Genomic DNA, 16186 nt, shown 5'->3' on the forward strand with positions numbered 1-16186 from the left:
TATTATCTTATGGAAGCGCTTGAAGCTAGGGCATAAACACTTTATATCAACAATGTGGAAGCAGTTATGATGTGGGGGAGCCAGCAGGAAGTCATAACTCGCAGCCCTGGCAGTTTGCACCTTGTCTCAAAATGGTGGATTAAGGTGGGAAAAAAATTGGAAAAGAAGCAATAAGAATGTGTATTTATAGAACACAGAAGGGGGAGATATCTACTCTCTTTCCCCCCCCATCCAAGTAGTTACTTGAAAAATGCATATTATATATATATATATATATATAGACCGACTGATGCCTGCCCCAGCATGGTGCCATTAAGGAAAGTCAAATGTACTGGAAAGGAGAACACTATGTTGGGGAAAGTTTACTATATAGTAAGTGCTATAAATAAGGTCTTATCTGTGGCCTTCAGTCTAGCCTAAATGTCTACCAATACCTTCCCTGGAGACCCAGCAAGCTTTCTGACTCTCCTGATTTATTCTTGTTAAGATTTCCTTTTTTTAAAAAAAATAAATATTAAACATTTTTTTAAAAACAAAAATAAATTTTAACACTTTTTTCTTTTCAATAGTTTCACGTTGGTAACCAATACTTATACATTTTTTCTCCCTTATCCTAATGTATCTTTTATGCATATATTTATAATATTAATTATTTTATTTACATATATACATAGACATAAACGTGTACACAATTTCCTTTCAACAATTTTTGTTTCCTCCTTTTTGTTCTTATATTTCTACTCCTATTTCAACCATTATTTAATCTTTCCTTGTCTTTTTTCTTTTTCCTCCAACCATTTATACTATTTCTCCCATACTTGGTAATATTCTGTTTCCATTTTATTTATTTTTTTGTATCTCTTTCGTAAACTTATCCATTTCCGCACATTCCAAAACTTTTCTAATCACATTATCTTCGGTTGGTATATTATTGTTTTTCCAATTCTGTGTGTAAACTATTTGTGCTGCTGTAATTATAGGAATAATTAAATACCATATTTCTTTTTCATACGACCCTGAAAATATTCCTAATAAAAATGTTTCTGGCCTCATTTCTATATTTTGTTTAATAATTTTTTCTAATTGTTGTTTAATTTTGCTCCAATATTATTTCGCTTTTTGATAGGATTTAAGATTTCTTAATTTAAAAAAATGAAAAGTCAACATGCTGCAATATTTGGTAATTTCTTTAAGTTATCTGTAAATCCTTAAAAGATGATATAGTGGTGGCTGTTGGCAGCCCCTGGATTCATTAGGAAGTGTAATCACCTATTTAGCGAAAGGATAAAGGGAAACTGGTAGAAGAAAACTATCCTGGATGGTTAGAGGAAAACTATCCAGGATCACCACTTTCCTGCTAAAAAATGGGTGTTCTGTCACTGAACATTACATATAGGTGATCCTCATTTAACAGACACTCATTCAGCAGTTGTTCAAACTGATGATAGAGCTGAACAAATAGTAGTTTTAACCAGTCCTTGGAGTTCTGGCTGTTATCACTTCTAGTTCCAACAACAGGTAAAGTCAATGGGGAAGCCAGCAGGAAATCAGAAGTGGAGGTCCTTGCTTATTGATGCAACTAGGACAAGTAAGCGGGGCAGTCATTGTTAGCAATGACAATTATGGTCCGAGTTGCTGTAGAAAACTGAGGAATACCTGTAATCTCAACATTTCAAATGTGCCTGTCTCTTTAAAAAAAATAGAGATTCCTGCTTTAGAAAAGGGATTCACAGTGGAAAGTTGATGATTTATATCCTGCCTTTCTGCCAGAGCAGATATCATGGGAGCATGGCAGCAGGCACCGTGCGACCAAAAGTGTCCAAGAAGTGACATTGGATAGGGGGAAGCAGAATGAAGATGAATTAAAGAGCTGGAAATGGGCCATGATTTTTTTTTAAAAAAAAATCTCTTCTGGGTTTTTTTCCCCCCAAGTAAGATTTCTGAATCTTTGACCCAACAATTCACTTGAGATCTGCTAAGTGCTTTTTTAGTTTTCCATTTCTTTCTCCTTCCTCCAGCCTTGTGAGCTATTCTGAGGCAATAAAAAAAAAGGAGATCACAAATAAGGTCAATGTATGAAGTAGAAAAGAAGAGAATTGCTTCATTTTGCTATTGTCAATTGTTAAGATTATGTGAATCAACCCTAACAAGGTCTTCAGCTGAGAAATCTTATACTCACATAATGTCAGGATCAAAAATTACATCATTGCTGTGTCAGTGGAATGGCCATCATATCTACATGGCCTTAACTGAAAAACGATCAGAAAAAGAAACCGAAAATACCCAAGCAACAGAAAGACAGACATATTCCTGGAAATGTATATGATTGTGCCAAACATAGAGTTCAGTAACAAAACTACCTAGCCTTACATCATCGCTATTATATAATAGTCAAGATAATGCATGGTACCTCCAGTGCATCAGACTGTAGCGGGTAGAGGGGATGGCCTTGAAGGACAGAAGGAAGAATAGCTACCATGGCAACAGATAAGAGGGACTTAAGCTGTGGCCAAAAAAAATGTAACTTGACAAAATGTCTCAGACAAGCTCCTCCCTAGCTCACATGAAGATAAAGTGAAAGAGTGGGGATGCTCATTCAGTTTTGCAAGATTCTGTTATTGTAGTTGTTGCAATAAAAGGAGTTCTGACTTATATGGCATAGGTTTAGTGGGTTGAATGATCTTAAGGACTGGGACTACCTTTATTGAAATGGCCACCTTGGATAGAGAACTGCATCGAGGAATTACATCTGAGCATGGTGTAGCAGCAGTTAGATGCGATGGCCTAGAGGTGGAGCTCTCACCTCACAATCAGGAGGCTGTCAGTGTTGTGCCTCGCCCGCCCTCCTCTCCGCAGCTGGGCCCTCCCATCTCCTGCTATCTGTGTCAGAGTCTGATAATGAAGAGGAATGGCCTGGCATGCCTCCAGCCCCCAGCCCTGGCACCATGCCCGGACAGAATGTCAGGAATGAGCAAACAAACCTCCCTTCTACAGCGTGTGAGCACGAAGCCAGCCACGTGCTAGAATTGCCGGCAGCAGATCAGGAGGATGGAAAGTCACAGTGGACGGATCCCCGCTTCCGGAGAATGGAGAGGCGACGTCAGCAAAAGGAAGGGAGGGGCAGGCCTGGATAAGTGCTGAGTCATGGAGCCACACCCCATGGCCTATATAAAAGACCAGCTTGAGTCAAGCAATTTGAGTCAAGCAAAATCTCATCTGGGTTGCTGAAGTCACACCTTGGATTCCTGCCTGCCCTGAGAACTCTGACAGGAATTTGGCAAAGCTGGAGAGGCTTCGTGGCCACACTTGATACAGACTTCCCAGACCCGGCCATCGGAGGGGGAGGGGGACACGACAATCAGTTTGATCCTAGGTAGAGGCAGATATTTCTCTCTCTGGGCACAATGAGAATATATCTCCTGAATAAAACTCTGCATTGGTGACAGGAAGGGCATCTGGATAGTAAACACTTTGCTAGCTCCATTCAGTTGCCCAGACTCTACACCGCAATGGATTATAGGGTCATTAAAAGATGATGATGATAGTGTAGCAGCAGTTCCTTCTTCCATGTGGAGGAAGCAGCCACTCCTAGCCTTCTCTGGTATATAGAAGAGGGGACTATCTTTTTCCACAGGCATTTCTCCATTACTCCCTCCTGCTGTCTCTCAGAAAGTGCAATTTCCAGATTCTGTGCTGAGGAAAGGTGGTTGGAAAAGGTTATAATTCATCTGTTGATTGATTATATTCTATCAAATCAATGGTGAATCTTAGCAGAGGAAATGGAATGGGGCTGATATAGGAGCTAAGAACAGAAGCATGTGGAACAAAGTCAGATAAGAAATCCTGATGGATCATATTAAATATGATTTTCTCCACTGCCTGATTATGCCAACTAACCAAATTAGTTGCTGATAGGGAGTTATGTAGATAGATGCAGAAGTCAAGGAGTATAATCAAAAATGGTAGTTTACCCAGACAGAATGACTACCATTTTTTTCCCCTCTCACTCATTTCAGTCTTAATCCTTTTAAGGGAAGTAGCTCATAAATTCAGATGCAAAACATTTGGTAACCAGTCATTCAGAAGACAAAGATGTTTGATCTGAATGTGTCTCTGTTTGTGAATTAAATCAAAGTCCAGCTTGCTCAGAAATTGTAGAAATAGTTTGTTATGAGGAAGACGGAACAAGAGATAGATAAAAGTATCTTTCTCAATCTATTAGACCTTAAAGACATCGCTTGAAACTGACCTCACAAGAGCATAATCTATGTAACAAAACAGAAGTCATTTTTAAAGAGAATTTTACTAAGTGGAGAAAGATAAAATAATTAGGCAACCCAGAAGTACAATTTTCAGAGACATTCTCTGCTGGATGATAATTAAGAAAAGGAGAATGACCCAAAGGTGCTTTTTTTATGAGGCAACTGGACTTTCTGGTTTTTCTTTGAAGATGTTTCACTTCTCATCCAAGAAGCTTCTTCAGCTCTGACTGGATGATGGGGCAGATTCCCCTTAGATCTCCTTAGCGCTCCATGGCATAGGGCCGGGTTATTTATGGGACCGCCTACTGCTACCGAATACCTCTCACCGACCCGTGCGCTCTCACAGAGAGGGACCCCTCAGGGTGCCGTCAGCTAGGCAGTGTCGTCTGGCGACGCCCAGGGGAAGGGCCTTCTCTGTGGGGGCTCCCACCCTCTGGAACGAACTCCCCCCAGGACTCCGTCAACTTCCGGACCTCCGAACCTTCCGTCGCGAGCTCAAGACACATTTATTCATCTGTGCAGGACTGGCTTAGATTTTAAATTTTAGGGGTTTTAAATTGGTTTTAATATTTATATTTCTATTTTTAATAATTGGGCATTAGAATAAGTTTTTTAATGATTATTTTAATTTGTATATAAATGTTTTATATGCCTGTGAACCGCCCTGAGTCCTTCGGGAGATACGGCGGTATACAAATATGAATAATAAATAAATAAATAAATAAATAAATTAGCAGCTTAGTTAAAGCTATCTTGTCCCAGATTTCTTCAGTTACTTGACTAGGAGCTATCGGAATGTAGAAACCTCAAAAGTATTTAATTGTAATCTCTAGAAAGGAGAATGGCTGATTAAGCAAAGTGTCTTGACATCCTACAAAGGCATGAAGTTTTAACTTCTCAAAAACCCATATGTGGAATTAGGGATGGAAAACCAAGATAGGTTAACACCTCCTGTAATCTAAAGCACGGTCCTCAAATTCTTCAGGTACCTCATCTATCAGATGACTGTAAGGAACAAAAATCCTTCTAGTCCTGACAATTTAGTCAGAACTGAAGAAGTTTCTTGGATGAGAAGCGAAACGTCTTCAAGGAAAAACAAAGAAAGTCCAGTTGCCTCTTGAAAAAGCACCTTTGGGACAACCATGACCTGGATGACTGAGAATCTCCATAGATAAAAAGGAAGATGACTTTATTCTCTGAAAAGTCTCCATAGATAAAAAGGAAGATGACTTTATTCTCCATTGCCACAATGGAGTGCAGGACCATGGATAGTGTTAGATTCGGGCAATAAAGAGGCAGGAGACCAGTGAGTGACAACAGCTCTTTAGTTTATAGTGAACCCAGCAACAGGCGTCCGGAAAAACCCCTCTTTATATACAGTTTTGGCTGAGGCTTCAACCAATCAGCAACGTGCTTGTTCCCGCCCAAGTTTCCCTCCAAAACTTTAAAGATACATTACAGATAGATAGATCCAAGAATGGAGAAAAATTAGAAGGGCATCAAATGGAAGTCTTTAAGCAATTTTCAATGGCATCCCAATTATTGAACTTTAGCAGCAACAAATGGACTTTCTCCCTGAGAAAACCTCATTCCCCAAAAAAATTATAATATTAAAATGCAAAAAATAGAATTGCATTTTTCTGTGCAAAATGTACAAAGGTATTTGTTCAGTTTTTAGCGATAATAAATTATTAGGCTCAAAATGCTTTCATGCTAAATGTATGGCTTTTCTGTATGTCCTAATCAGTGTCTCCTACAGTTTTAATTAAAACAACAATAACAACAAGCTAAGCTTGGCCCTTTGTGGTTTAATATGGGAGAAGTTTTTATATGCTCTTAAAATCTTACCTAAAATGCAGGATGCAGCACCCCTTTCACACCTTTAGAAGACAACTATACAAGATAGAAGGATTACATGGACCACAGTAGTGGCCAAGAGGTAGCATTAAATGACAACAGTTAGGAAAAGAGGTGAAATGTAAGCATATTGTAGCATCCCATTTCAATCAATATATTTACTGATACTAAAGACTGTGGGATCTTCTGGCTTCAAGAATAAAACAGCAACACAGCATTGTGCTGCAGCTGACTGGTTTTATTCGTTCATATAATTGCCTCTTATTAATTGGTACTCTGCATAATAAAATAAGCACTCACCTTCACAGTCTGTCCAGCTTCAGGACCATCCTGTGGGGAGAAGTGGAAGACAGGAAAGAGAGGAAGGGAAAGTGGGGGAAAGAATTAGATAATAACAGCCAACAAAGGTTCTCCTGGGCATTCAAAAAATTGCCCATTAATAATTTAAATCTAATTTCATTGTGCATTAATTTATAGCACTCGTGTGGGGATGATCTGGCACTGAAGTACTTGGGAGAAGACACCTTTCTATTTCAGGGCCAAATCAAATGGGAAATGATGGCACTGAGGAGAAAAAGTTCTGGCACATTTGTTCCTCTTTGGCCCTCACCATCTCAGATCACAGATGCTCTTAATAATGTTGGTGCTCATCAAGATTTATGGGGACTGTTTAGAAAAGACATGTTGTTGGCAGACATGATACAGTAGGATGCCCTTTTTGGTTTATTATGATTTTAACAAAAGGTTTGAGGTAACCAGTGCAACACATTCATTCACAGCTGTGTCCCAGAAGCTAAGCAGACTTATCCACTTGGTGGGACGATAAATGAGCTTTTTGAGAAGCAATAAATGAGACCCACATTCTGTGGGCAGCTAAAAAAGCTATTTATACTTAAATCCAAGATTAAAATTAATATATGGAACTTTTGTTATCCTGAAGTTATCCTGTTTAGTCAGGATATGCTTTTTTTAATTTTTTTAATTTTTTTATTTGAATTTATATGCCGCTCTTCTCCGAAGACTCAGGGCGGCTTACACTGTGTCAAGCAATAGTCTTCATCCATTTGTATATTATATACAAAGTCAACTTTATTGCCCCCAACAATCTGGGTCCTCATTTTACCTACCTTATAAAGGATGGAAGGCTGAGTCAACCTTGGGCCTGGTGGGATTTGAACTTGCAGTAATTGCAAGCAGCTGTGTTAATAACAGAGAGACTTAGTCTGTTGAGCCACCAGAGGCCCTTATATGCTTTATAGCTACCATGCGTATATGGGGTACACCAATGAAGAACAAGGAAGCTAAGAGACATTAAAGAGACATATATTCCATCTTATGGATATTTATTGTTTGTTTGTTCAATTTATATGGTCGCCCATCTCAGTCAACAACTCCGGGTGGCCTACAGTTCAGAAAATATATTACAATTAAAAATTTAATTGCATTGAAATGTATTGAAATACATTTAAATGTAATTAAAAGCATTTTAAAACAATAAAAACAGTAAAGCCATAAAGAAAACATTTAAAATATTCAATTCGACAAGATATTTAGCCTGTTAGCAACAGAGTCAGGATGTAGGGCCTTTGGCACATTCAACACACCCAGTCATCCGTAAATATATGGAGATTTGAGACCAGAAGTATGCTCTTTAGAAACATCCTTCATGGCATTTGAGAAACCCATGTACATGAAATCTATATGACTAAAAGTCTGTCAGGCCTGGCCCAGTCAGCCCCCTCAGGAAAGCAAGACTCTTGAATCCATTGAATTGAATCAAACAAACTTTTACTGAGAGAAACTGGTTGTAGTAAAGTCCAGCAGAATCTAAAGATCCCGTGCAAAGCAAAACCAATTCTTTTCATTTCCCAATCAACACCCCCATGATCAGTCCACCAGCAGCCAATGTGATACTGAGAAGATGTTTTGAGAATGCTGAGGTGCTAGGCAGATAACAGATTGCACTCAGGGCATGAAGACCTTGGAACCTGGCAAAAACCAGTTGGGAAGGAGTTCGTCCTGTCTCCAAAGATAGTCCTCCTCCCTAATTCCCAAGCGTACAGCAAAAGCAGAAAAATCCCAAGCCATTCTGGGATTCTTGGGGCATTCTGAAAGGAGGATGGTCCATAGAGCAGGGGTCATAGTAGAGCAAGCTTGCCTTCTGGTTCCTGCCAACCAACATTCTTTGGCTAACAGGTTGTATGACATGCCTATTCTCTTTGAACTAAAAACTTTTGGGGGAAAAGGTGATCCTTTAAATACCCTGGTCCCAAGCCATTGTAGGGTTTTATAGGTAACCACCAGCACTTTGCATATAGCTAAAGCATCATGAGCAGAGACCCTCTGTTTTTCCATGTACAATCCTGATTTTCCATCATTTTTTGTGCATGGAATTCATCACAGATTTCATGTACATGGGTTTCCTGAATACCATGAAGGATGGTTCTCCAAGGCATACTTCTGGTTATCAGTCTCTGTTTATTTAGGGAAGACTAAAAGGAACCATCTGAAATTTAGGATGAGGGACCAGTTTAGTCATTCTGGAGAAGACACAATACAAGTTGTACACTAAAGCCACAGTAACGTTAACTTGGTCTTTGATAGGAATATGGTCTCCAGCCAAACTAACTTCAGGAAGATGGCATGAGTTGATCTGAGTTGCTTGCTACCAGAAACCCAAAAGGCATATTTTCATTTCCAAATTCACTCTTGCAATGTTCTGTGACAACATTTATGCAGTGGGATGAGAGACAAAAAAAAATCTCAGTATTGAGGACATTAATCAGGTCAAAGGTGCTGTAACTTAAAGATTTCAGGAATAGGGCTTGACATCTGAGAGATAGCTTAGTCAAACTTTTTCTCCAGGTCTTAAGGTTTCTTAAGCTACCTTAAGAATGATTGATGATAGTCAATCCAAGGAGAAGATGACAACTATCCTTTTGTACTCATTTCATCCTGAGTGGTTTCATGTAAGTAGAAGCAGCAATAAAATATTGTTGTTGATGGCAAGAAAGCAACAAAAAGGAAACTCACAACTACCATTCTTCTAGTTCTTCCATTCTGTCTCCCAAACTAAGAAATCTCTGCAGTGAATTATAGCAACTATAGTTTTTTTGAGCTCTTGGCTTATTTTACGGTAGGATGCCAACATGGAATAGCATGATCAAAGCTGTCTTTAATGGATTTTGAGATTTCAGGTTGCTCAGCTTTAGTGACCGTAGGTAAGCCCAGAATCCTGTATGAAATGTTCCAGTATGGTTTCTAACACTTGAAAGCTATTTCTGCAAATGTGCAAAAACTATTCACTGCATGGATTCTTTTTTTGTTCAAAAAGTTTTTATTAGTCAAAAAAAGGTTTATACAAATACATATCAGGCATGGTAAATTTTCATTTTTCTTATCTAAAATAAGAATTTTACTCAAATTTTTTAACACATACAACAGCCATATGGCAAGCAGGTGACACGAAGTAGCTAAGTTTACAAATTTTAAATACGTAATAAAGAAGATTTAGAAGAATAAACAGAATATCGTACAAAAGAGAATAAGGAAAACCAACACAATCCCAAATATCTTTATCACTTCCTAGTTTTAGATCTCAGAACTCTGGGTTCAGCCTGACCCAACTCCAGGGCCGCAACAGCGGCAGCCGCTTCCGCCCCATGATCTATAACCTCCCCTTCTTCAATTCCTGGGTCATCTGATTCCAGGAGGGCTTTGTGTTCCTCCACATAGGCCGTAGCCTCCATAATTGTACTGATTTTTTCGTAATGCCCTCCCGGAAAATCATCAATCCTCTGGCATCAGCCATCTGAAGCCCACTCCTTCTGGTACAATTTGCTTGACAAAAATAATATTTCTTTCTTTTTCACGTACCTGTCTGGGAATCTGCCTCAGAATGGCTATCTCCCTGCCCCTGTAAATCAGTGCCCCACTCCTATGTTTTCTAAGAATTTCATCTCTCGTCTCTCTTCTCACAAATTTGACATGAACCTCTCTGGGAACTGCATGCGTGCGTGCATATTGAATTAACTCTATAAACTCGATCCACATCCCAATTCATGAAATCAACACCTCTCCCAAGAAATTCTCCCAACAATTTAGTCACAACATCTCTCAAGTCTTCTTGGTCCACTTCTTCCAAATTTTGAAACCTAAGGAAATAAGACATTTTATCCATCTGTAGTCAAGCACAGCATTGCCTGTCGTCTCCTCTCTTTTCTGCACTGCCCGCATCTCACCCTCAAACCTTCCACTTTCTGCTTGTTTTCTGCTGAAACTTGTTGAGTATCCTTTAAATCCTTTTGGATAGTCACAATTTCTGCTCTTATTTCATCAATTTCTTGTCCATATTAGATAACTTTTCCAAAATTCTCTCCATCTCTCCAGCAGTTGGTCTCTGACCTTTGCCATTAAGGAAAAAAAATACAAAATCCTCAGGCAGGCACAGTATCCTTGTAATTTCCTCCGGATCCACCAGGGGCACTCACAGGAGCAACGAGTCCAGAGTACAGTTAGTCAACCAGGAAGTCAAGGGAAGTGATGTCATCAAAATTCTCATAGTGAAGGCGGAAGCTGGGCGCCACCACTGTTCCCCAGAAGGAGGGGCCTCAAACCTTCCCTCCTAAATTTCTCCATCACCTCTTCTCTCCAGAGCTCCACAAAACCGGTAATCTTCTTATTTTAAGTTCTCCTCTCTCCAGAATAACTCGTGCTCCTTCCAACCGCAGGGGAGAAAACCCCCGCACTCCGGAGCACTCCACTCACGCCACCGATATTCCCTTCCTTCTCCTCCTCAATTCTTCTCCGTTCCCTGTTCACCACCAGGCTGCTGCAGTTATAAATCCAATGCCCCGGTGTCACCGGGCACAGCGGCCCAGGCGACGACCAAAATAATGGCCGCGGCCTGTGGCCTCCAAACCCCGCCAAGCCTAGGACGCGCCAGCATCGGTCCCCACAGTCCTGTATGTCGGCTGGGAGACCCCTGGCGAGCCGTCCGTGCGGCAGGTGTCCTTTTCGGAACACCTGGCCCCTGAGGGCCTCGGCGGCGGCCGGATTCGGGCGCTGGAGGCAGGAGAAGCCTTCCAGACGTCCGTTGCCGCTGGACACCGGAAGTCGTCTCCTTCACTGCATGGATTCTTCTCTCTCCTAGGACATTTAGAGAATTGTCCCAGAGGACATTAAATTAATTACTAATGAGGTTTTTTTAGGGGGGGAAAATCTAAGCTAGCTACAATATTGATTTTTAGTTGATGTTGCTATAGTGAACCCCACTTCACACAGGAAATTGCTGGTGCATCTTAAGAACTATTTTTGATATTATAAACCTTTAAAATTATATTTTGGGAGAGCTTTTGTATAACGACTTATAAGGACAAGATACACCAATTTTTGTTGTAATCAAATCACAGTACCAGTACTAACCTGAACCGAAATGGTGAGTGAAGTTCCTCCAAAATGTTGCTCCACTACATTGCCAACTGCTTGTGTTGTGCGAAATAAATCAGCCACTTCCTCAGGATGCAAGTCACGGAAACGTTCCACAGGACGGAGAGGGCAAATGAGAACATCTGATTTATATAAAGTTAAGGAACAACTTTGAACTGCAGCAATCCAGTAGGGAGATACTAGATACTCATTTCCACAAAAATATGTAGAAGAGAACCTGTTTTTCAATAAAATTTGAAATATGAAATCAGGAAGGAAGGAAGGAAGGAAGGAAGGAAGGAAGGAAGGAAGGAAGGAAGGAAGGAAGGAAGGAAGGAAGGAAGGAAGGAAGGAAGGAAGGAAGGATGGATTATACATTTTAAAATACATAACTTTCTAACTGACTAAACATTCTCCTCCTTTATAAATAGCCCCAGGATCACAAGACTTATTTGTGAGTTAGAAAGAAAAGAACATCCAGAAGTTAGGGAAAGAAAATATACACACCAGCTGTCTAAGGTTTTGGATAAAACTCCATTTCATAGTTTTCAAACTGCATAAAGGGTGTTGCCAATGTAATTGTATGAACATCTTTTCAGAGGTAAATCTGAGTACCATGATATTTTTTTAAATCTAGGTAACTATATATAGGATCACCGTATAAATGAGTCAGAAAAACAAACAAACAGCTCTTTAGATCATTTGCACAGTTCTTTCTGAAATGCAGTATCTGTTTGAGCCCTGAAGAAAAAAAGACAATCACACATGAATACGCATAATACTAAAGTACAGTTGAACTCACTTTCACTGTCATGAAAACATTCCTGAAAAAAATAAAGCTAACCTTCAATAGAATGTACTAGTCTAAACTGAATAAATTGGCATTGAGAGTCAAATAATTGCACTGTTAAAAGCTGGGGCAACTCTTTGTATATTGCATCACTTCCACAGCCAGAACTGAGATTTGTGTTGATCTAAGCACATTTAGCTTTCTTTTGGATTGTAATCAGTAATTTGATTGGCATAATCAATAAACAGAGTACTCAGACTACAAGCAACTCCATAAACTCTTAAGATCCCTGGGACACCTTCCCTTTGAAATTTCTTGGAACTTAATAAGTAAAATTCCTGGAACACAAAATACTGGCTACGATACTTCAAGCAGAATTTTTTCCCAAACACATTTGCCGTCTTAAGCATTTATTTGTACCATGAAATATATATTTACTTGGGAGCAATTTTTAGTCAGATCCTTGGAAGTTATTCAAGTAAGCCTATGATAAGATTTTCACATTTTTAATTTTTATTTTATTTATTTATTTATTTGTCAAACACAACAGTATATATAAGTATAAGCATGAAATAACTATACGAATTGGATACAATCAAAGGGAACATTAGGACAGGAACGGTAGGCACACTGGTGCTCTTATGCACGCCACTTACAGACCTCTTAGGAATGGGGTGAGTTCAACAGTAGATAGTCTTTGATTAAAGCTTTAGGGATTTTGGGAAGAGACTACAGAGTCAGATAGTGCATTCCAGGCATTAACAACTCTGTTACTGAAGTCACATTTTATACAATCAAGATTGGAGCGGTTCATATTAAGTTTAAATCTATTGTGTGCTCGTGTATTGTTGCGATTGAAGCTGAAGTAGTCTTCAACAGGAAGGACATTGTAGCAGATGATTTTATGAGTTATACTCAGGTCCTGTTGAAGGCAGAGGAGTTCTAAGTTTTCTAAACCCAAGATTTCAAGTCTGGTAGCATAAGGTATTTTGTTGTAATCAGAGGTGTGGAGAACTCTTCTTGTGAAATATTTCTGGACAAGCTCAATTGTATTAATGTCCGAAATGAGGTGTGGGTTCCAGACAGGCGAGCTGTATTCGAGAATCCCTATTTTCCCTTAGGAAACTAAGCCCCCCTGAACTCATTGCTATGTATGGTAAAATGGGAGTAAAACCAACCCCATATCACATTGCAGTTTTGCGCATATTGTCCTGAGCATGGCTGGCTCAGGAATTCTGGGAGTTGAAGTCCATCAGTCATTAAAAGGGCAATGGTTCCAGTGATGAAATCCAATTTTTTTTACTACCGGTTCTGTGGGTGTGGCTTGGTGGGCATGGCAGGAAAAGGATATTGCAAAATCTCTATTCCCACCCCACTCTGGGGCCAGCCAGAGGTGGTATTTGTCGGTTCTCCGAACTACTCAAAATTTCCGCCAGCAGTTCTCCAGAACCTGTCAGAACCTGCTGGATCTCACCCCTGATTTAGTAAAAAACCAATCTACACAATGGGACTTAACTCCAGTATAACAAGGGCAGAAAGAGCTGCTTCATAAAGGAGCTGATTGATGGAAATAAGTTCAATCAAAGCGAGATTAGAAAACAGCGCATCTATTTTCTGCTGGGATTCCCTTTTTGATTCTGTTGGTTATTTGTCTGCCTGCAGTAGAAGGAACTGCAGGCCTTAATAAGTTCCAATCATTTATTTGCTAGTCTTGCCGGGAGGCTGCAGAAAATGCCTTCATAAATGATGCCGCCGGCTGAGCCAGGAGCCCAGAGGGAAAACAGGGGAGTTGCAGTGAGCCTTGATTTCTACACCAGGAATAAAGAAATAAGAAAACTAATTAATTTCCCTCATTAAAAAAAGGGGGGGAGCGTCAAGGCAAAAAACTAGGTAGAGGCACATTGTTTTAATTCAAGTTCATTTTTTTCAAAAGAAAAGATAGGGAGCATTTACCTCTGGGTGTTTGAAATTCAGATAATTAGCCTTCTTCTGAAACACTGCTTTATTATTATGGGTCAGTGAACCATTTACATATGGAGAAAACCTTTACATTTAACCTCCAGCAAAGCTGTGGCCAACATTCACTTTAAGATTCCTTTTTTTAATGTCTTATGGTGTTCTGTCCTAGTTGCTTCAGATGCTCCTTGGGAGTATTAACATCTCAACTAGGACCACAATAATATTCACCCATTTCAAACGTCACGTGGCTTCAGAGATTATTATTATTATTATTTTATTATTATTATTTATTCGTTTTTTATACCGCCCTTCTCTCGAAGGACTCAGGGCGGTGTACAGCCAAGGTAAAACAAACTGTGCAATATACAATTTAAAATACAAATTAAAAAACTTATTACATAATTGGCCTAAAACTTTGGAACATAAAAAACTAAAATCCATTTAAAAATTAATAATAAAAATTTAAAACCAATAAAATTTAAGCCAGCCCTGCGCGAATAAATAAATGTGTTTTCAATTCGCGGCGGAAGGTCCGAAGGTCAGGTATTTGGCGTAAACCCAGGGGAAGTTCATTCCAGAGGGTAGGAGCCCCCACAGAGAAGGATCTTCCCCTGGGGGCCGCCAGCCGACATTGCTTGGCGGATGGCACCCTGAGAAGTCCCTCTCTGTGTGAGCGTACGGGTCGGTGGGAGGCATGAGGTAACAGCAGGCGGTCCCGTAAGTACCCAGGCCCTAAGCCATGGAGCGCTTTAAAGGTAGTAACCAAAACCTTAAAGTGCACCCGAAAGACCACAGGTAGCCAGTGCAGTCTGCGCAGGAATGGTGGTTTTTTGTTTTTTTTTGCATTTATATCCCGCCCTTCTCCGAAGACTCAGGGCGGCTTACATTGTGCTAAGCAATAGTCTTCATCCATTTGTATACTATATACAAAGTCAACTTATTGCCCCCCAACAATCTGGGTCCTCATTTTACCTACCTTATAAAGGATGGAAGGCTGAGTCAACCTTGGGCCTGGTGGGACTTGAACCTGCAATATTGCAAGCAGTTGCTGTTAATAATAGGCTGCATTAGCCTGTTGCGCCACCAGAGGCCCCAGTACCCAGGCCCTAAGTACCCAGGCCCTAGGCCATGGAGCGCTTTAAAGGTTAAACCTTAAAGTGCACCCGAAAGACCACAGGTAGCCAGTGCAGTCTGCGCAGGAGTGGTGTTACGTGGGAGCTACGTGAAGCTCCCTCTATCACCCGTGCAGCTGCATTCTGGACTAACTGAAGCCTCCGGGTGCACCTCAAGGGGAGCCCCATGTAGAGAGCATTACAATAATCCAAGCGGGAGGTAACGAGCGCATGAGTGACTGTGCACAAGGCATCCCGATCAAGGAAGGGGCGCAACTGACGAACCAAATGCTCAAAGACAATAAGAAGATAGCTTGTTTTTTCTTTTTAGAAGCTAAAAATACCTTTTCATGGTCCACCTGTATTCTTTTTCTATATTTTCCCCCAACTTCCTTTGGCACAAAAAAAGTCACACTAAAATAGACTTTTACTTTTCAGCACTAGGTCATTAAAAAAGTACGCACTCTCAAACATATTCTCCTCTTACAATGCAAATGCCAAAACGCGGTTTAGATTTTATGTACAGTATATGCTGACTCAAGAATGGCCCTGGGGAAAAAAAAAAGAATAAGGAAGCACAGCCAGTGGGTAATTAATTTCCAGTCAACTATTAATTAATTTCAGTTCTGATTGCCTTGCCGAGCTAAGAAATCCAGGCAAGATCTCCAGGATGTCAAAGTTTAACAAAACTGATTGGTACCATTTTCTCCCCTTTTTTAAAGCTTCGTTATAGCTTCAGTACTTTCTGTAGGTTTCTATCACACTTCCAGGTTACGAGG

General features: G+C 40.1%; 1 protein-coding gene across 1 annotated transcript in view; it reads right to left on the reverse strand.

The window, feature by feature from the left end:
* FHIT (fragile histidine triad diadenosine triphosphatase) overlaps positions 1–12323 on the reverse strand; it is a 338852-nt gene extending 326529 nt beyond the window's left edge. The window contains exons 1-3 of the mRNA XM_058167804.1: positions 12320–12323; positions 11544–11689; positions 6420–6449 (exon numbers count right to left, since the gene is read on the reverse strand). Of these exons, the coding sequence (XP_058023787.1) occupies positions 6420–6449; positions 11544–11689; positions 12320–12323 (180 nt within the window). The remainder of the gene's footprint in view (positions 1–6419; positions 6450–11543; positions 11690–12319) is intronic.
* Positions 12324–16186: the final 3863 nt, after the last annotated feature.

The sequence above is a fragment of the Ahaetulla prasina genome, chromosome 2, assembly GCF_028640845.1.
Source record: "Ahaetulla prasina isolate Xishuangbanna chromosome 2, ASM2864084v1, whole genome shotgun sequence".
In the NCBI taxonomy this organism is placed as follows: domain Eukaryota; kingdom Metazoa; phylum Chordata; class Lepidosauria; order Squamata; family Colubridae; genus Ahaetulla; species Ahaetulla prasina.